The sequence below is a fragment of the Nilaparvata lugens genome, chromosome X (assembly GCF_014356525.2).
Source record: "Nilaparvata lugens isolate BPH chromosome X, ASM1435652v1, whole genome shotgun sequence".
Lineage (NCBI taxonomy): Eukaryota > Metazoa > Arthropoda > Insecta > Hemiptera > Delphacidae > Nilaparvata > Nilaparvata lugens.
The window spans coordinates 6,841,347-6,864,441 of record NC_052518.1 but is presented as its reverse complement, the minus strand read 5'-3'; the positions used below and the strand labels follow the sequence as shown (position 1 = coordinate 6,864,441).

At 35.1% G+C, this 23,095-nt stretch overlaps 1 protein-coding gene across 1 annotated transcript in view; it reads left to right on the top strand.

Moving 5' to 3' along the window:
• LOC111051138 (anoctamin-5) overlaps positions 1–23,095 on the top strand; it is a 52,537-nt gene that overhangs the window by 16,671 nt on the left and 12,771 nt on the right. The window contains 7 exon segments of the mRNA XM_039442319.1: positions 2,253–2,485; positions 5,321–5,481; positions 11,587–11,819; positions 13,166–13,342; positions 15,348–15,500; positions 15,502–15,552; positions 19,738–19,835. Coding sequence (XP_039298253.1) covers positions 2,253–2,485; positions 5,321–5,481; positions 11,587–11,819; positions 13,166–13,342; positions 15,348–15,500; positions 15,502–15,552; positions 19,738–19,835 — 1,106 coding nt within the window.

The following is a 23,095-nucleotide window of genomic DNA, read 5'->3' as shown; positions in this document are numbered from 1 at the left end:
CTCCGTCATATTCTTGAGAAAAATGACAGATAATTACTAAAAACCCATGTTTTTCACGATTTTCTCAAAAATGACGACCGATTTTTTTCAAATTCATACCCTTTATTTATAGCTATCTATCAGCTCTATAAACTGGCATGAGTCTTCTTCCTGGGAAACTAATAGGGGGTGCACCCCATCCTTGAGAAATGTACTTTGTAACCTCCTTCTCGTGCATGAGGTAGGTAGGTAGAGCAGTTTATAAAAAGAACACATGGTCGAGATATTTCATCTGTAGAAGAGCTGTTTTGACGACTTTTAAAAAATAATCGAATTTCACATTACACAAAGGAAAAAGTACTCTGAAAACAATTATTTAATACACATATTATACAGTAGTCGTGGTTTCAAATATGTTGCCGCCAATTGTCATTATGTTATTCCCTTAAATTATTCTCGTTTAAGAATGAGGCTTGAAGTTCAATGAGCAAGGAAAGTTGTGTGGGTGTACCACACCAGATTTTTAACGTACAGCTGTGATTCTTACTTGGTATTGCAGTTCGAAGTTCTGTCAAGAGGTAGTATAGCATGGGGATTTTTCTGTACATCGCGTTGAAATTGTTGAAACGCGTTTCAGACCTCTGTAAACCTGAGCCCTTTCAGACCGCCATAGCGTATCTTGAGCGACGTCTTTGGGCGATGTAACTGATTAATACTGAAACTACGAACAGTTCACAACAAAATATCTTTTTTTCATTCATTCATCACAGTTTAAGCTGTGGTCGAGTGTCATTGTTAAGCTCAAGCGCATGCGCTGTCCGAGATAAGGAGCGATGGCTACGTTGGAAACGGCAGCATTGGCGATGCTACGCTGGTTTAAAATGAACAGATTGTTCGAAAATGGGAAATACGTTATTCAAAAGACTTCGCTGAGTAAGACGGTCTAAAACGGTCTGTCAGTGCGCTACCAAGATATTTACTGTCAAAGAATGTAGGCCTATGTATTTTTTTGGAACCCCGTGTATATAAAATAGACTGTAGTCTTCTTGTAGTATCTGTAGTCTGTAATACACACCAGACACATTAGTACAATATTTTTCCTGAAGAATACATCAGGAATCAATATTTTTCAATTGGTCCAAGCGTTCACAATTGTAGAATCGATTATATACATGGATATGAGAAGTTAACATTATTCACATGTAAAATTTTAAAAAATTCTGTACTGTTTGTAGAATCGAATCAAATTGAACAAATCATTTTATTACAGATGGCTCTTGAGATCGTCAAGAGTAATACAATAGTAAAAATTCAACAACATTCCAAACATTGAATAGTTACAAAATCACAGACAGTTAATAAATATGAATAAAAATGGACTAGATTAAATTGTGATGGAATAATGAAAACACAAATTTAAATTGTCAACACTTTACAAAACAATACAATTGTTTTTTTTACCAAATGAATACTTTTTAAAAAGTGGTTGACAATTTAAATTTGTGTTATCATTATGGAAAAGTACCACAACATCACTCACAACACAACTGTAATGTGATGGAATAGTTTAAATCTATAGTTACATCTGGTAACACCTAATATTATTGCTGACGCTGTATTCCATTGTAATGCTCGATCATAGTACTTTTAGTCAGTCTACTGCCAAACTCCACCGAGAGCACTTCTCTCTTATTCGATATATATTTTATAATTATGTGTTTGAAAATAAAGTTTTTCTTTTTAAAAAGGTGTTTGGTTACCCCAGAACTATAACTTATAAGAAACTGTCTATACTTGAACCGTCAATAATAACTATTCATCATCCAGTGAATACATGAAATTAAATTCCTGTAATGCTGTTCTTCCAAGTATTGCATGGAGTTCCAATGAATACTGTCTCCGACATATTAGAGTATATAATTATATATAGAGAGTATAATAAACTGGTATTACAATATCAAACGAGAATGCCAAGTATTCATATAACACTGAACGACAGTTGTTGCACTGAAAAGATAGAATTATAGGATTTAATATTATTTTATAGGAATGAATATAATATATTAACTTGAGTCTTATTTATAGGAATGAATCATTAATGAGATTTCTCAATACTGTTATCGGATGGGCATGTTAAACTGTCGGTCCCGTCTGAAGTATTACAGTCCCATTGAAGCTTAAATGATATATTCAGACGAGTTTGGACATTACTGCAAGGGTCTCCCCGCCAACCAAAGCCATTTTAGTTTTATTTTATGCTTTTTCATTTACAGGGTGATAACAAAATACCAGGCTCTCTGAGGAATCTCTTATACCTTGAGTGGGCTCAAATGAGTAAATGGATCAAGCACCAGCCAATCGATCAAATTAAAGAGTACTTTGGTGTAAAATATGGATTATATTTTGCTTGGCTTGGATTCTACACGCATATGCTCATACCAGCATCAATTGTGGGACTCGTATGTTTCTTATATGGCATATTCACAGTGCACAACGATACACTCAGGTAGCTATGAATGGATTTCTGCCTTTTCTATAGTATATTGAATAATTAATCATCTTACTTCTTGTGTATTTTTATCTTGCCTTTCTATCCTTGCTTTTCTATCTTTTTATCCTGCCTTTTCTATAGTATATTGAATAATTAATAATCTTACTTCTTGTGTATTTTTATCTTGAAGAATTCTTCTATTCCACTCGTGTATCAATTTTTACCCAATTCATTAAAACTAAATATATAAGCTTTCATTATACTTCTCCTACTTATATTTTGAAACTATACATCTTTCGTCAGGAGTAACTGCTAGTTTTTTAAACTCAAATCAAAGTGAAAATATTATATTACCTATATAATATTGTCCCTGGCACCCAGCTGAGACGTAGAGAGTGGTGTGGCCTTGACCGGTTCAGGACGCAGGTAGGAAGGTGTGCTGAGCTGATGACAGCATGGGGATACACCTCTGATCCTCTGTGCCAATGTGGTCAAATTCAATCAATGAATCACCTGATATCTGAGTCCACAATACTCTTATCATGGAGGGCTGACTGAATTTTATGCTGCTGGAGGAGAGGCTTGTCACTGGCTCCAGAATTTACTTGAGTCTACTAGTATTTAACATATTAAATACTTAATCCTTATCATGGAGAGTTGACTGAAGTTCATGCTGCTGGAGAAGAGGCTTGTCAGTGGCTCCAATGACATCTTCGGAGCGCAGTTAATGCTACACTGACTCCTGCCTGTGCTTCAAAATTCTTCCTCGTGGTCGAAGGGAGTACCTCCTCCCCTCTCCCTCTTCCACATGCTCGGCCTGGCGCTGTTGGGTGAATGGAATTCCCGGAGAAGTGTCTGGCTTTTGAGATGTGTTTAGAATGATTTTCCAAAGAGAAGAGATATTTGTACTGTCATCCCTTTTGTTAAGGCTACCTTGTTTCTCTATTTCCAGAGCCTCTTGTACAATCCTAACCCGAAAATCTTGAATGTTGGCTATTTGTTTATAATTTTTTAAGTTTATTTTGTGCCCTGTGTTCTTTTCGTGGTTGTAAAGAGCTGAGGTGGATTGTTTGTTTTTTATGTTCAATTTGTGTTCCTCTATCCTGGTTGATATTCTTCTATTTGTTTGACCTACATACATCTTGTCATAATTCAGGCAGGGGATGCTGTAAACGCCTTGATTTTCTAGCTCTCAAAAGCTCTAGATTTTCTAGCTCTAGATTTCAAATCAAACCAGTCTACAAACCTTTCCAAACTATTTCAAAATTCCTAAAGAAACCTGTTCAGAGATTAGAGCTAGAAAATCAAGGCGTTTACTGCATCCCATGCCTGAATTGTGACAAGATGTATGTAGGTCGAACAAAGCCAGGATAGGTCAGCCAGTATAGAGGAACACAAACTGAGCATAAAAAACAAATAATCCACCTCAGCTCTTTACAACCACTGTTATATATATATATATATATATATATATATATATATATATATATATATATATATATTATATATACTATGATGACTTCCTGAATAGCTGTGATTGTATTAGATATACATGTTACATATGCTTTACTTCTAACATAAAGAGGGGAAACCGATTTCTGGTTGCACAGTTTGTAGCATGGACAGAGTGGTGGGGAGGAGTAAGCATGCTGCGCACAATTACATGCTGACACAAAAGTAGGCAGAATGCTGTTAGGTAGTGGCAGTGATTAGTGAAGGAAAGAGCATCGGGCCTCCCTGTCTTCCAGAGAAAGCTGTGTAAAAATTAATATCTCTCGGACTATAGTGTAGTTTGTTCTTATTCTTCAGCTTCAATCATTCGATTGGTAGGCAGTTTTCCATCGTTTTCTGTCCAGAGCTGTACTTTTCAGTTGGATGTAGCTCTGGATCCCTAGATATTTGGTAACTTGCTTGAGACATTGTAGCCGGGGTCTTCCACGAGCCCTTTGTCCAATTATTATACCTTTCCAGTATTCTTAACTTTAGTTAAGTTTAGTTAACTTCAGGTGTAGTTTAGTCCATGATCTTGGTAGTTATTTAACAGCATCTTATATTTTCTTGGAAAAAAAATAATAAACTTGTATTTTAAGTAACGATATTTGTAATACCACGAAACAAATAATAATTTGTCCATTATTAACTTCGGGTGTAGTTTGTTACACCTTTATAATTTTCCATGCAAGTCTATAGTATTTCTAGCAATGTTGACTGGAGATTGATGACGTAGTAACGAAAGTATTTTTCCTTTGCTTCAATAAACAAGTGGTAGCAACAACTTGAAACCTTTTATTCAATAAAAAATAGCAATCTTGATAAAGTTTCCATCAATATTTCAATGTTCAATCAACAGCTGTTGTTTTAGGAGTAAGTTTGAGTTTCTTTTCAAGTTTTAAAATTTTCAATTATTAATACAGTATTTTTCAGTTGATGAATGATGATTTAGTGGAGTATTCTTATTTAATTTGGTTTCCAACTTTTCTAAACTCTAAATTCCTAGTTATTTTGGACTCAAAATTGGACAAAAAATCATGAAGTGTAACCTATTTTTGGACAATTTCTTTTTTTATAACCTATTTTTGGTCAATTTCTATCTAAATTTGGGAAAGGAACAGTTTTGGGCTTTAAGCCTGTTGTTCCTTTCCCAATCATTCATAGTTGAGAATTATATTGTATCTATCAATGTATAAATAAATAAGCATTTATTTAAATAAATAAATTCAATGTAGCCTAATGTATTCAAAATGCGTTGTATTTTTTTAGTTCATGATCTTGGCATTAATCATCTTGGCTGTTATATTAACTGTATCTTATATTTTCTTGGATAAAATAATCAAAAACTTTCATTTTCAGTACCGATATTTGTAATACCACGAAACAAATAATAATGTGTCCATTGTGTGATGTGACTTGCGATTATTGGATATTGGCTGAAACATGTACTTATGCGAGGATAACATATTTATTCGATAATCCAGTTACCGTTGTTTTTGCAATATTCATGTCGTTTTGGGGTAAGTAAGATCTATTGTCACTTATAGTTGTTTGATCAATAGTTGTGATATTATTATCACCTTTCATCTATTCAAATTCAAATTTATTTCCACAAAAAGACAAACACTTCAACTATACATTACATTCTTTTCCTCATCCTTCCTCGTCTCCCTCTTCTACACATTTTCCTTGTTTTCCTTCTTGTTCATCTCCTCCCATATGTTCATACTCCCAGGTGAAAAACACCTGTAGTTGGTGATGATGGTTGAAGCTGGAAATTAGGTGTTTTTCACAATACAAGGAGCATTGTTGTCAGGTGTACCTGGAAATCTATATGAGATAGAGCGCTCTACCTGATCTCAGATTGTAGAGCACAAAAATACGCTCAGAGGGATTTTGAATTATACATCTACATGGTAACAATCGGAAGATATTGTTTATCAAAAACTAAAATTCATCAAAATTGAATTTTTCTTCAAATTTCACTCATTTTTGAAAAATCATAACTTAGATAGAAGATAGATAGTTCTCATTGAAGATAGATAGTTCCGAATGATCTAATTTTATTCAGAATTTCATAATCTAGAAAAAAGGCTAGAGCAAATTTTTCTGTCCGATTACAAGATTTGGCAGAAATAGCTGAAAACTGGAAAATGAGCCGAAAATACGAGGTTTTTGGGCCACTCTGTATCTAGCACAAGGAAATTTTGCATGAAGAAATTGGTTCTGGACTTGTCTTATGTACCCAAATAATATATTAAAAAATCAGAACTACAATATAAATTGCAAGCACACCATTCCATGTTCAACTTATTAACATACTTTGAGGGTTATGTTTCTCTGGAATGAACTATGAGGAAATGTCACCTCCATGGATGTCACCTCCATGGATAACCCATTCCATGGAGGTGACTAAATCTCCATGGAGGTGACTAAATCTCCATGGAGGTGACTTAGAATTCAATAAAATTATGTAGTTTTAACAAATTTATAATAATCAAAATTGTATGTTTACTTATTAACATACTTTGAGGGTTTTGTTTCTCTGGATACAAATTTCCACTCAATTTCAGATTGACCCTTATAAAAAAAATCGATATTTCTGAATGCTTGAATAAAATGCCAAGAATTGATTAATGTTAATGTTTTGAAGGGAGGGATTCAATTATCCAAAGGTTCAAAGTACCTCACACGTCAACCGAAGCTTATTGTGTGTCACAAGTATGTTAGTTAGGCAAACCAATTCTTGTGTCCTTTACAAGGTCCAGGAGTTTTTTCCCTATACTAACATCCCATTCCTCACCTGGTAGCTTGCAGCCAAACAAAGCCCTTCTTCTAGCCCCAAGCCTTTCGCAAGATGTTTCTGAAGTGGTCATGTCCAGTTATCAGGGCAATCACCTGCTTGACCTGACCTCTACCCAGACTCACCAGCCACCTGGTGAAGCGAGGGCTTGCGTCTGCCAGCAGTCTTTTGCCAAGTGCTTGACCAGGGTGACCCTGCCATTGCTGGTGGTGTAAGTCCCTGGACCATTTATTTATTGTGTGGAAGGCAGTTGTTTACTTATGCCACAGCCCGGCTTTGGACCAAAGAATGGCATACTGGAACCCCGCTTAGCAAGCTCATCTGCACGCTCATTACCTCCTATGCCTACATGGCCAGGTACCCAACCAAGATGCACAGAGTTGAGCGTTGCAAGCCTGCTGAGCGTTTTGTGGCACTCCCACACCAATTTGGACTTGATTTCATTGGAGTCAAGAGCCTTGAGGGCTGCCTGACAGTCTGACAGGATTACTATATGCTTATTGCAGTAGCGCCTGGCAATGCCTATGTTGGCACAAGCCATGATGCCCCAAATCTCTGCCAGAAAGATGGTGCAGTGTTGTCCCAGACTTGCATAGACTTGTGTTCTAGGTGAATCACTGTACTGTACCCCGTAGCCAGATTTCCCTTCAATGAGAGAACCGTCTGTGTACCAGACAAGGCTGCCTCTTTTGGGATAGGGCCCTTCCTCAGACTTCCACTCCTCTCTCTAGAGCATAATTTAACAGAGAAAGGTTTAGTAAAAACCAACTCCGTGCTCATGACATCTGACGTCATCTCAAGCACAGGACTGTGAGCAACAGCTTTGGCGATTGTGCAGTGGCCTGTTCCAGACAGGCCTTCTCTCCATTGGCCTGCAACTTTCAGTCGATAGGCTGATTTCCGTGCCTCTGCCATAATAAAAATGTTCAATGGCAGTAAGCCAAGAGCAACTTCAAGAGTTGCTGACGGGCTGCTCCTGAAAGCTGCAGTGACTAGAAGTGTGCCCATCCTTTGTAGACTTGTGAGTTTGGCTGTGGCTGTAAATGTCCATCAGACTAGTGATCCATAAGTTACCTGACGCCTTATTACTGCCTTGTACAGCCACAGAGCTATGTGAGGCTTTATCCCCCACATGGAGCTTGCAAATCTCCTGGACGTCATAAGCGCCCATTTTGCTTCATGTAGTGTATTGTTTAAATGATTTTTCCAAGTCAGCTTAGAGCCAATGGTCAGCCCTAGGTATTTGTCTACTTGATACTTCAAGTCGTGTTAATCCAAGTTTCAGCCTGGAGAGAGACTCCAGGTTCTTTTTCCTTGTGAATGGAATGACTACAGTCATTCTCATTTATAGTTGTTTGATCAATAATTGTGATATTATATATTACTATTATTCCTCTCCTCACCCTTCCTCATCTTCCTCCTCTACACATTTTCCTCGTTTTTTCTTCTTGTTCATCTCCTCCTTATTGTTCTTTCAACATCATCATCGTCTATCAATAAATTATTTGAAGCTCCCACATTCCTCAGTGTAAAACTTGAATAATGAATCTCAAATAATCATATCAATATGAAATCAACTATCAGTAGAATACTTGCTTTAATAAATAAATATTCATCATCAATATAGATAATAATATTATAAAAATCAGAGAAATAAATGAAGTCAAATATACAAAGATCAAATTTTTGCTATGCTTGAATAAAATGCCAAGAACTAAATTGGGTAACTGTTCATGTTCTGAAAAATGTGGTAGATCAAAATCATGAGTTTCAAAAGCTATTCATGTCTGCCGTGAACCTAGCTTTACCTTTGGTTGAGACAAAAATTAATGTTTATTAGAAATATCATTCACTATTCAAACATTCTTGAATCAAGTGCGTACGCTACAACCTTTATAACAAAGATTACTGCAAATCATGTAAAGATAATTCAATTTAAATAAATGTTATTCAGATTTGTGATCGTGAACGTTTCTATATCTGCATAGAACTCCACTTGTTGAAGATAAGACCAGATTAAACTGGATTCGCACACAGCAGTGACAGTGAAAATATAATTCCCACAAGTTCTAATGATAGTATTTATACTCACTCGGCCGGGCTGAGTGAGAATTGTCTGATTATAGCTCTTAGGAATTATATTTTCACTGTCACTGCTGTGTGCGAATCCAGCTTTAAGAGGTCACTATGAGTCTGAATAAAATTGATCTCTCAATAGACCTCGTCATTAAATGAAGTAGACTACATTATCAACGTGAAGCTTGAAGATGCTCACAATTTTATGAATGGTGGTGTGGTTTTTACTTTCCTTGCCCTACTACCATAGGTAAGGAAAGTATTGCTTTCCAAAAAAATTAAGGTACCCCAATTTCAAGTTTTCTATACGTTTCAAGGTCCCCTGAGTCCAAAAACATGATTTTTGGGTGTTGGTCTGTGTGTGTGTGTGTGTGTGTGTGTGTGTGTGTGTGTGTGTGTATGTGTGTATGTCTGTGAACACGATAACTCCATTCCTAATTAACCGATTGACTTGAAATTTTAAACTTAAGGTCCTTATACCATGAGGACCTGACAATAAGAAATTCAATAAAATTCAATTCAAGATGGCGGAAAAAATGGCGGATAATTACTAAAAAAACATGTTTTTCACGGTTTTCTCGAAAACGGCTCTAACGATTCTCTTCAAATTCATACCATGGATAGCTATTTATAAGCCCTATCAACTGACATGAGTCTCATTTCTAGGAAAATTGCAGGAGCTGCGTAATATTCTCGAGAAAAATGAAAGTAATTACTGAAAAACCATGTTTTTCACGATTTTCTCAAAAATTACTCGACTGATTTATTTCAAATTCATACTCTGTATAGTTATTTATCAGCTCCATCAACTGGCATGAGTCTCCTTTCTGGGAAACTAATGGGGGTTCACCCCATCCTTGAGAAATGGACTTTGTAACCTCCTTCTCGTGCATGAGGTAGGTAGGTAGAGCAGTCTATAAAAATAACACATAGTCGAGATATTTCATCTGTAGAACAGCTGTTTTGACGACTTTTAAATAATCATCGGATTTCACAATTTACACAAAGGAAAAAGTACTCTGAAAAAAAAATTATATACACACATATACAGTAGTCTGATCGTAGTTTCAAATAATTATGTTGCCGCCAATCGTCATTATGTTATTTCTCTAAATTATTATCGTTTAAGAATGAGGCTCCCAGTTCAATGAGCAAGGAAAGTTGTGTGAGTGTACCACACCAGATTTTTTATTTCAGTGTTAATAACTTTGAAGTAATCGATGTCTCTGCTTATACAGATGAAATTAACCATGTGTTTTTTTGCTGTCAGAAATAATAAATTGAAGATAATTGTCATAGATCACCAAAGGGTGATTTAGTTCTCTTTCTTAATGCTTTAAATAGACTAATTTATTATATTATCAGGATCATTATCTTATAACAGGAGGTGATTATAATGTGAACATAGATTCAACAGTTAATTCAAGTTTCATCACTTCTAACTTCAATTTCATCTCTACTCATAATCTCTTCCCTCCATTGGTCCATTCATTAAATTCAAAATTCAAAATTTATTTATTCAAGTAAGTCACAATACATTCTGGTCTATACACGAATCTACAATAAATTACAGTACAACAGCTAATTATGCAACAAATTTCGCATATTATGAAAACTTATTAATTACAATGAAGATTGAATGGAACATTAGAATATTGATAATATAGTATTGTAATGTAACTACATAAATCAGCGATTTTTCAACAATGTATAAATGATAACTTCAATGAATAAATATACACCCCACTATAAATTATATGTGTTGGGGTATAAGTAATTAGTTGCTTATTGCGTGTTATAATTACTATTTACAAACTTCATTCACTGATATAGGATTGAAGTTTTTTATAATAAAATTAGTAAAAATTTATAATACAAACAAAATTATGAAATTAGTAGATAAATATTAATATTGTACTAAGGATAATAATAAGAAATGTTATTTTAGAAAAATGAAAAACAGTAAAGAGAAGAATGAAGAATAAATAGTTTCAATATTTACAGTCTAACTAAATTTTCACAATTTTCCACCCCAATATCAACCAACCAGGAAAATAAACTTTTCTTGAACCTGTGTCTATTGAATTCTGCTATTGAAATATGTAGTTTATTTGCCCAAATGTAGTGTTCATCCTTGGTACTATTGAATGCGTGTTTCTCTGCCTTGTTTGAAATTATCATGAATAGAAACACTTGTATTATCATTCATTTACTAATAATCACCGATGCTTGTAGATAAATGCCATTGTAAATATATGAATAAATATTATCTCTTGATTTTAAAAGAACTGAGTTGGTGAACTTTCTCAAATCTTATAACCTGTATTTAAGTAACTTTGAGTGAACAAGGTTGAACCCTTGTTTAGACAATGTAGCAAATGACCTGTATCATGATTTGTTTGAGGTGTCCGTTGAGCCTGTTATGCTAGGAGACCACGTTGATCTATGCTTCAATATTAAGTCCAACTTTTGAACTTGGGTGTGGATAAAACAAGTAATAGCTTGAAAGCTGGCAAGTCCTACAGTTTTAGAACAATAGCTACGGAGGGAACCAATCATCCACGATCTCAACTCTATGGTAGGAGTTTTCTAGTAATCTCATACAAAGCTGGAAACAATTGTCAAACATTTTATTTTCCTTTAAAAGTTTCTTTTCCTTTGAAAAGTAGGAAGCCGAACATTGACAGAGTTAGTAAAATTAAACTATTGATTTCTTGCATCATTGAAGTTATTTTTTCTTTGGCAGCCACACTGTTCCTAGAGCTATGGAAACGGTACAGTGCATCGATAGCTCACCGCTGGGGTCTGACCGGATTCACATTGCAAGCGGAACATCCAAGACCTCAGTTTCTAACCAGGCTGTCTGGAGCGAAAAAATATCGAGTGAACGTGATTACCGGTGTTAAAGAGCCCTATGCTCCATTCTGGACCGTTAGAGTACCTGCAACATTGCTTAGCTTTTCTGTTGTTTTGCTTTTGGTAAGTTATAATATTCTGCATAAAATAATAATTATTATATTCATAGAAGATTCAAAAAACTTATGACAGTCACTGCGAGCTTCATACTGTACCAAATTGCTTGCGATTTTTACATAAACATAGATTGGCGACCATATAAAGTTGGGCTTGCGATTTTTACATAAACATAGATTGGCGACCATATAAAGTTGGGTCCAAAAATTGTGTGCACTCTTTAACATTGAATATGTTGGCAACACACTGGCAGCTGTAACAGTTTGCGTGCGGAATACTCATGCCACACTGCCTGTTGACGAGACATGGAACTGCAATACCAAGTTGTATGCATTTCAAGAATTTTCTTAAGTGAACAATATTGTACTCAATGATCTGTAATATTAACTGTGTAACGGAATTTGTTTTGTAAGTGATGTCATTGAATAAAATTTGATTTGAAGTAGGGCCCAATTCACACCGAACTGACGTCATGCATAGACGTGGCGCGGGCATGGCACGGACGTGTTGGAGGCGTGGCTTATGCAATGAACACCAGACGAACGTGACTGTGGCATTTCAATTCGATTCTATTCCATTCAACAGTTTCTTGTCGGTTCTCATAACAAACAAGTGGCGAGGAAGTGGCAAGTCCGTTCTTGTAAGCCACGAGATATAGCAAAGAGAAGTGGTGTGGGCAAGAAAGTGACCGCCCGCGTCACGTCCGACGTCCGTCCTGTGTGAATTGGGCTTTTACTTGGTATTAGTATTGTAGTTTCATGTCTCGTCAACAGGCAATGTGACATGAGTAGTCCGCATAAAAACTGTAACAGCTGCCAGTGGTTACCAAGATATTCACTGTCGAAGAATGTATACATTTTTTTATCCCTTTCTGTTGTGCAGGTTTTATTCATATATTTAAAAATATGCTGAGTGTGGTCATTTATTCATCAATACAAACACAAATCATAATATAGATATGATTGGTCGAGAGCAACAGGCGTTGCCCGATTAAATATTCCCCAGCCTTCAATCATCTGTTCAAGAATCAATTCCAAATGAAATGTCAGCAAATGGAAAAGCATTACTTCCCGAACTATCAAATATTGTGAAAATTCTTGGCGCTTTTCACTAGTGATAACCGGTTATAACAAAAATAACCGAATATTATAAAAAATATCAGGTGATATTGATATTTTTACATTAACTATATATAAAAAGACAGTTGACTTTTGCTAGAAAAACAGAAAAAGTAACAAGTCTGACTGAAATCTATCAATAAATATATAACTTGTGACTTTTATTAAGCGGGCCCCAGGATTTAGTTTTTATCACTGGATACTGATTTAGTATTTGTTTATCCTTGCTTACAGATCATTCTGGCCATTGCAACGGTATTTGGTGTGATCTTATACAGAATGTCCGTGAAGACGGTGCTGGCCTCATTGGAATGGGTTGGAGATAGTGATTGGACTACGACCCACACCCTTTTCCTAGTTCCTACTTCGGCTGCTATACTCAACTTGGTATTCATCATGGCATTGAACTACGTAAGAAGGTTTTCCTTTCCATCATCTAATTAATTTTTCATGCGATCTGTGGATTTTATTCTACACTTCAACTTATTTTCGATTACTCTGTAAATCAGCTCGTTCTAAAATCTGATAAATAAATCAATCATAATAGAGAATTAAATGAATGTAACTAGTTTTAGTGGCGGCTCGTCCATTAGAACTTTTGGGGCGCAGCCCTTCCATCACTAAATCCACCTCTGAAATTATTTTCAGTGTACAGATGGAAATAAATTGGAAGTTGCATTTGTTCAAATGCTAATTAATAAATAATTATTATTAAACGAAAATCCCAATTGAATGATGTAAATCACCCCGAAGACTTCTGCTACTGCAAATATTGACAACAGGGTAAACAGCTAGATGGACATTCGATGATCGCTTCTGTACAAAAACTATTTGTCAGCCCGGGAATCGAACCCAGTACCTCCTAATTGCCGGTCAGGAATGCTTACCCTTACACCAAACTGACAATCTCTGGATAGTTTGGTGTAAGGGTAAGTATTCCTGACCGGCAATTAGGAGCTGACAAATAATTTTTGAATAGTAGCGCTTATCGAATTTCCATCTAGCTGTTCACCCTGTTGTCAATATTTGCAGTAGCAGAAGTCTTCGGGGTGATTTACAGCATTCAATTAGGATTTTCGTTTAATAATTATTATGTTCTGTGTTTGAAAGGATAGAATTAAATTACTACCGTTTTGATATTATTGGTATATTGTAAATTTTGTGAATTTTATAGATGTTTGCGAACTTATGATCGGATCAGAATTCTGAGTTTTGAATAATGTTTGTTGCCACCATCTGAAAATATCACGATCATTTTTGAGCGTTGAAAATTATTGTGTTGTGTGGAAGAGGCAAATGGATGTCTACTTTTGTCTCCATTAATAAAAATGATTTATTTAATTATCATGGAGTGCTCCATGATCTAATGGATATAGTGCTTGTGTAGAAGGCTAGAGGTCCCAGGTTCAAACCTGGATATGAACAAAAGTTTTCAGCCAAGTCACTCTCATGTTATCGGATGGGCACGCTACATTGAGGGTTCCGGCTGATATAATACCCTGTGATTCAAAAAGAATACCACAACTTTGAAAATCTGTATTTAATCAAGGAAACATAATAGAAATTTGGGTTTTAAATCAAAATGAAGAGTATTTAAATAAGTTTTTTCCCACTAGAAAACAAGTTCACAAATGTTCAATGTGACCCCCTCCAGACACTCGAGTGATATCAATGCGATACTCGAACTCGTTGCACACCCTCAGTAGCATATCGCGCGTAACAGTTTGTATAGCTGCTGTTATTTCTTGTTTGAGCTCCTCAATGTTAGCTGGTAGAGCAGGTCGATACACTTTATCTTTAACGTACCCCCACAGAAAAAAAACGGAGGGGGTGAGCTCAGGGCTTCTTGGAGGCCAGTGATGAAGTGCTCTGTCTCGAGCTGCTTAGCAGCCGATCCATTGCCTCGGATAGTTTTCATTCAAATAGGTACGGACAGATGAGTGCCAATGGGACTAAATAAGGAACTAAAAAAACTTCAGAGCTTCCTCAAATCGATGACAGAAAGTGCTTTACTCTCCGTTTATTCTTTGCAGAGTTATCAATTTTCAAAGTTGTGGTATTCTTTTGGAATCACGGTGTATAACAGTCGTGAGGCCCATTGACGGCTTAATTTATATAATCAGGCGAGGAAGAACTTTCGTCAGGGTCTCTCTACCAATAAAAGCCATAATAATAGTATTATTAAAATGATTTATTATCAAATATAGCTATAATACATGAATAATAATTTAATGAATCATTGGTCATCATATGACCAATCATTTTCATGTCATAAAATTTTTCACATTCTAAATTAGCGTACATTATTATAACATCTACTGTTATAGCGTACATTATTATAACATCTACTGTTATTTTCATGTTACATTGCTGTTTCTCGGTTGTTTTTTCCTACTAATTAGTGCGAATTTTTCAGGTTTATGATAAGTTGGCTGTCTACTTAACAGAACTGGAATTGCTAAGGACTCAAACAGAATTCGATGACTCCCTGACTGTGAAAATCTACCTGTTTCAATTCGTCAACTACTATTCAAGCATAATGTACATTGCATTCTTGAAGGGGAAAATTTGTCGGATATCCGAAAAAATATAACAGGATTTTTGGATTCAGACAGGAAGAGGTACGGTAGATCAAATTGAATAACTCCATGTTCTTCTTACTAGTTGAAACCTAATGTACATGAATAACTACAAAACTTAAATGTCATAGTGAAACAGTTGTTGCATATTTGATATTTTTTGATATTTGATATTTTTTAAAGCTTCCCATGACCTCCTTTTAAAGAGGTATTAAGGATTTGTCGATTTGAATTCTAATGTCAATATAGTTCGTAAAAGAGTCACTCAATTGCAGGAGAAATACTCATTAAACTCGTTTACGGAATAAAAACAAAAATTTAAGTAGCTCTTTCTTCAACTCATTTGTAAATTTTCCAAATTCCAGATTTTTAAGATGGTCAGGCAATGCATTAAAAAGGTTGATACCTAAACTCTTAGCACCTCTAGCAAAAAGGGTTGTTCGATGATGTTCATCTCTAAGATGATGACGTCTCCTTGTTTCATAGAAATGAACCATAGATCCTCTATTCAAATCGTTCTCATTCTTCTTTATCAAGCAAATACATTCAAGAATGAAAAGGCTGGGGAGAGGAAGGATTTCAAGCTCTTTGAAGTAAGATCGGCAGCTTGTTCTCACTGTCTCACCTGCCATAACTCTAATGGCCCATTTTTGGACTCGGAATATTTGAATTGATTCTGTTGAGTTTCCCCAAAACGCGACTCCGTATGACAGAAGGGAATGAAACAGTGCATAGTAGACGCTTTTCAAATTCTTAATATTTAACAAAGGTTTTACGCTCCGAATCACAAAAACAGCAGAGTTTAGTTTCTTTCGCAGATGGTCTATGTGAGGCCTCCAGGACAGTCCGTCATCGATAACTACACCCAACACCTTGATATTTTCAACACATTCAATTTCTTGGTTTTTTATTCTTAAAGGTGCTCTCTCGGCTGACCTGAAGCTAATTTCTTTTGTTTTTCTATAGTTTAAAGATAACATGTTTAGGTTGTGAGTAAAAATTTCTCCTGGTAGTTATTAACAAAATTCAAAAGCATCAAACATATTTTTTGAAAGTATTTGTTTGCTGGTGGAATTCCTTAGCGTCGACTTTACGATTCTAGTCGCTCGACGGCTGTAGTCTATTACTGTACAGTTTATATATTATCTTTTTTCTTCAGGGCTACTTTTAATATAAATAAAAATATAAATCTCAGTACCCTTTTAAATTATTGTATTGAGATTTATAGTTTTTATATTATATCGATTTATAATATATAGCAGCTAATAGCAGCCGTGCAGGTAGAATCGTAGCTAAAGAATTGCACATTTAATTTGAAATTTATAGCTTCCAAATTTTTATCATCTCTAATGAGTCTTGATTCAGTTCCATTAGTTTAAAGATTTCATTTTTCAGTTGAATTTTCTTCAAAGAAATTTTAGCCTCAACTTACAGTTTTTCCCCAAGCAGAACAATAGTTTTCACACAGAACAATAGTTTCTTCCACTAGCTGCGGTGGGAACACGGAATTGCAAATGTCCAAAACTCAAATCAATGTACATGTCATTTCCAATTCCAGGTTCCCACAGCAGCTAGTGGAAGGTACTTATGTCTATGTGTGCACACTGCTTAACTATTGCTATTTTTCTCATTTTAAATAATTTGATGGTTATTAAAGTCTATTGGTTTGATGGCGATAAAAGGAATCTTGAAATTGTAAATCAAATCAAAAACAATTACAATAGAAATTAGAATTATAAAATTTAATACAATTAGAACAATGAAGTTTTAATTCAATTAAAACAATGCATTATTCGCATTGAATAATTTCTTAATAGGCATAGATTCTTTTGTTTTGATAATATGTTATTGTTTAATGCTTATTATTGGATGAAATCGTTTTGTTTTCAATTGTATTGTATCATTGTATATTTAAGTATATGTAAATGTAGAGAACTCGTTCCTACAAACAATAGACAATATACTTATACAAAACTTGAAGAAGGTTCCTCACAGGCTTTGCCCATGTGAGGAACCTTCTTCAAGTTTTGTATATGTATATTGTGTATTGGTTGTACTTCTAAGAAGAAGAATAAAGATAATTTCAATTTCAATTCAATGAATAAATATACACTCCACTATAAATTATATGTATTGGGGTAAAAGTTATTAGTTGCTTGTTGCATGTTAAATTACTATTTACAAAATTCATTCAGTGATATAGGATTAAAGGTTTTTAATTATTACAAATTTATAATACGTACAAAAATGAAATTAGTAGATAGATATTAATGTTCTATTAAGGATAATAATTAGAAAGTTAATTTAAAAAAAACTGAAAAACTAGTAAAGGAAAAGAATGAAGAATAAATGGTTTCAATATTTACAGTCTAACTAAATTTTCACAATTTTTAACTAACCAGGGAAATAATTTTTTCTTAAACTTGTGTCTATTGAATTCTTTCCTATTGTTACTTGGTATTGAATTGTAAATTTTTGGTCCCAAACATATGTATTTTCTCTCCCCAAATGTAGTGTTCATCCTTGCTACTATTAGATTCGTGTTTCTCTGCCGTGTTTGATGGTTATGATCTGCCAGTCTTATGTGTTTGTTGTTCTCCTCATTCGCGTGATGATAGCCTGGATGTAGAGTTGTCTTACACTCAGTACTTTACTGTCCTTGAAAAGAATGTTCGTGGGGAATCGATTCTCCTTAAAACCTATTATTAGGTAAGATGAAGGACTACTTATTGTCATGTTATATGACGTGCTTATGCATTTTGTAAAATATTCTGGCAAATAAAGGATCTTGAATCTACTTCATATTCATACTACTATCATACCATATAAATGTATTTTTCTCATAGTCATTCAATCTCAGCTGTTTTCCATTCATGAAATCAAGCCGGTAAACAGTTGTTTGCAGCAAAAATAAACATATGATTCTCATTACAGCATACTCTACTGTAATGAAACCATGGCCCATATGAATAAAACCAGAGCAAATGCTCTTGAGCAAGAGCATGGAGCATAAGGTTTTGCTCATGAGCAAAAGGTAGAAGCAAAAGCATTTGCTCATTTTTATATGAATAAGCTTTACCTTATACTCTTACCTCATGATCTTGAACTCTGGAGCAAATGCTCACGTATTTTAAATATTCTTTATCATCTGGTTCGCTTTTGTAGCTTTACTTTGTTTTTATAGCTCAAGGAAGCGCTAAATATGCAAACAGGGGGCACCGCTTGTGTTTGCGTCGTCTGCTCTGTTTTCTATTTATGAATATTTTTTGGTTAGTTGAGTTTAGAATTTTGAAATAATAGCGTTAAAAAATGTCATCTCTATAATAATCTTCAGCATATTCTTATAATATCAATAACTTTCTTATAATCGTCTACACTCTCATCTTCTTAAATGCCTATTTCCTATTTTGTGATGGCTATCTTTATATCAGGTAGCTATCTTTTGTATTTATTCTTTTGTAGGAATAATGATGATATATATCATGGTTGAATCTAAAAAGAGTTTTATAGTTCTCAACTATTGGTTGTGATCGTATCTGGTATAGTTTCCTCTTCCTCATACGAACTAGTTGAACTATTTTTCTATGAGCAAAAGGTGATAAGCTGCTCTAGACTAGACTCACCTTTTTTGAAGCATTTGCTTCAAAAGTCGAGCAAATGCTCTAGTTTATTCAAACAATTTTGAGTATAAGCTTTTACTTTTGAGCAAATGCTCAAACTATTTTTTTAATGAGCATGAGCAAAAGGTTTTGCTCACGTTTATTCATAGAAAATGAAGCAAATGCTCAACTTTATTCATATGGCCCATATGTTTTCTTTACAGTCGAGTATGTTTCCTAGTTACGAAATAATAGGAACAGCAAAACTGCTACAAAAAACCACCTTCAGCGATCCAGGTGAAGTTTTTCAACTTCCACAAAATTCCTGATTCGGAATTTGTAAACTAGGTTATGTTTATAGAATGCATGTAGTAACTTCAACACAAGCAGGTAATGTTTTCTATTTCTCAATTATTATTCTTCTTTAGATTATTATGACAAAAAATAGTGTACGTTACTTGGACGTGACGGCGGTCTTTTGCAATGCTCAAATGAAATTCTAGTCTCGGCTAACGCCTTGACTAGAAACATAATTCTCGCCTGCAAAAAGCCCCTTCCCGTCCATGTGACTATTTTGAGTTCTCATCTCGATATTTCTGTGATGATGTTTTCAATTTTGTTGTTCCAGTGCAACCCTGGCGGATGTCTTATGGAACTATGCATACAGTTAGGAATTATAATGGTTGGACAACAAACATTCAATACAATTCTAGAAATGGTGTTGCCGTGAGTATTTTCTTTTTAATTTTTGAAACTCAAATGTAAATTAGGGGTTTAGAAATGAGAAAGGGTCACATTACCTGTCCTTTGGGTATTGTTTCATAGATATTTTCAAAAAGGTTACATCTTTTAACTCTCTATTATCAACTACCATACTCCATTGGTCTCTGATTCCGCTTCATTACCCTCATTAGTGGCCCTTTGTCTGCACGGGTAGCGAGCACCAGCTCATCTCTTAATTTGCATCTTACCTCTGTCAGGCTACTAGTTACACACACATTGATTTTGCACGTACAAAAGTTCGTATGTCCTAATTTCAATAGTGGGTCAATGAAACGAATGTGTCTTTACACACTCATTGAACATAAAACTTTATCATACAGCGGTCGTCTGCTGTCTGCCTTGTCTCGACTATACACGACCGCCGTGTATTGGTCGTGAAAACAGTGGCGCATGTGACCAAAGCGGCCTCATTATACACAAAGAATCTGGTTCTAATGTCCGGCGTCCGCTTGGCTGTACTTGAGGGCCAACCTTAGACCAGTTATAGAATAGACACGCTGGGAAGTCTAGCCTCTGAAGCCAACATATACTGTCATATCGCCCATCGTGGCGTCAGCATCGGATAGAAAACTTTCAGATTGTGTCTATTTCAGATGAAAGTCAATTATCATTTATGAAAATGGTAAACTCCCGCTGCGTTCCTGTTGAAATAGACACAATCTGCTATGGAAAACAATGTAAACAAACTCTACAGAAAAGTTTTCTATCCGATGCTGATGTCACGATGGGGCGATATGACAGTAGATGTTGGCTTCATCGACTTTCAGTATGAATATACAATGGTGCGTGTCTATTCTATAACTGGTCTAAGGGGCCAACACGACCCCTGAGGGTTTTTACTGACAAGCAGCTGAAGCGAAAATGTAATTCCATGAATGTCATTTATCTCGATATAATTTTAATTATTTACACTAAATATATGGTCTTAGTTTAACTAAATTTGGAGTCTATTTCAAGTTATAATTTTTAATGTGTAACAAAGTGAATTCGTTACGGAGGATAGGGCTATAAATGACGGGGTATTATCACTAAACTGCTTAGAAGATCTAGTTGCCACTTGCATCCTAGATAGGCAGGTTGGGAGAGACTAACTTTCAACTAGCATTAATTGAACGAGTCAGCGAGTTCTCACTTATGACTTACTGAAGATGAAAGTCGTTTCCGTCTGTTTGTATGTTCTACAATAACTTTAGAACGAATTGATCAATCAGCTTCGAATTTTGAACACGTATTCTTCGAACCTTTTCACAGGTCAAGTTCGTTGGACAACAAAATTGACTCACTTCTTCGTCGTTTTTCAGGATATAAAAATAACACTGAAAGTGCATAAGAAAAAATGTGTTTTGATTTATTATTTAGTCAGCTGAAGAATCCATTGCATACAGTTACTACAGTGTTTCCATTCATCCATTCATAACATCAGCTGAGGCTATTTGGGAGCTATCACACAGACAGTCCTTCATGCGCTGACACATGATTTCAGCTGGATAATATAAAACATAATTTACAACTTTTACTAATCAACAAAGTGATACGGGTTGAGATATCAATTTGCGGTCTACGCCATTCATTTTCTCTTGAACCTCTGTATCGAACTCATGTATCACATGACCACCTTGTCGATTAAAAAAATGAATTTGAATTCATATGAGGGTCAAAGATGTTGAAGCGAGAGAGTAAATTTTCATTTCAAATAGTATCCCCGACGTAACCTACTGTCAAATTATTCTTATAAGAGAAATATTTAGCTGTTTCAATAATTTTCATTAACTCTATATAATTAGAAGTTGCAAGCTTCAAAGATTACAATACAACAGTTAGTTTTCGAGCGAGTTCTCCAACCCAAAATGTAGACATAATTAAAACTTTGAATTCTGGCTTACTTGGTAGTATGTGTCGTATGTAATATGACTTGCATACACATATCATTCTTCCATATTGTAGTTAAATAGACACCATGTTGTGTAATTCAATAAGGCACAGTAAGCCAAATCTACCATTCATTAAAATATGGTCAGGTGGATCTCTTCTCCTTGTCTAAATGGAGCTTCAAGAGAAAAATGTCATCATTCTTCAATTGAAGAGTAATATAGACCTGTTGTTCTTAATTTACTCTGGTTCACAATGGCCTTTTCTTTGTTCTCTCCATGGTCACCCTTTTTCCACTAACTAACTTATAATATTTTTTCCACTTCCCTTTTGATCCCTTTTTCTCTAGTTCTTTTATCACTTCTCTTAGAACCATATGTAATACATAGGTTATATGTTGTTATTTTATGTGGTTATGATTGATCTTATTGAATAATGAAAATTCAGTTTTATCATTTACCATTAACATTATTCTTTTCTTTCTCAAAGTAGCTATTATACTATTTTTCGTGTCTGTTTTTCACATGTACCATTTTAAACATTCTCTTTTATTACTTTTCTAGTATTTATATATATCTATTTTTTTTTTAATAATGTATTCCTGTATTCATGAGTGCGTTTGGGCTGTATGCCTGTTGCACTCCTAGATTTTTGTAAGAATAAATAAATAAATAAAATATTGTTCTGGACCTTGATTACGGCGGACCAATTAGCCGCTTGGAATACAGAATAGTTAAGTTCTTAAGGGATCTCATTTTTTTTTATCACCCAGCGGACCTCCGGATAACCGGTGCTCTACTGTATGTGCAAGCGCGCAAATGAGAAACAAACTATAGAAAGAGCGATAGGAACACTCACACTGAAAGCATGCACGTTCTGGTTGCGTTCAGTGTCAACAGCTACATGCAAGCCACAACGTTGTAGGTGGGCCGTCCACTAGAACCGTTTTCGTCCGAACTAGCATCGGCCGAAAACTACCGAACGCCACCAAAGAAAGGAATAGATGCTCGTCCATTGCAACAGGTTCATACGCCCGCTCCGGCCGATCAATTTTTCGATCCGAATTGAATGGAATTTTCCGGCTCTGGCCGAACTAACTAGTCGAACTGAGACAACAAAGTGTTCCCAACCTAAAATTGTATCACAGTCTTGTTTGTTTTTGTTTTTTGAAGTTGTTCTGTTTTATAAAGTTGTAACTATGGACAATGAAAAGTTGATAAGTTTGGTTCAAGAGCATGTTCCATTGTGGGACAAAAGATATCATCGTCGTGATGTTCAAAGGAATCTGTCAACAAAGATTGCTTAATAAATGACTAATTTAGTGGCTATTTGTT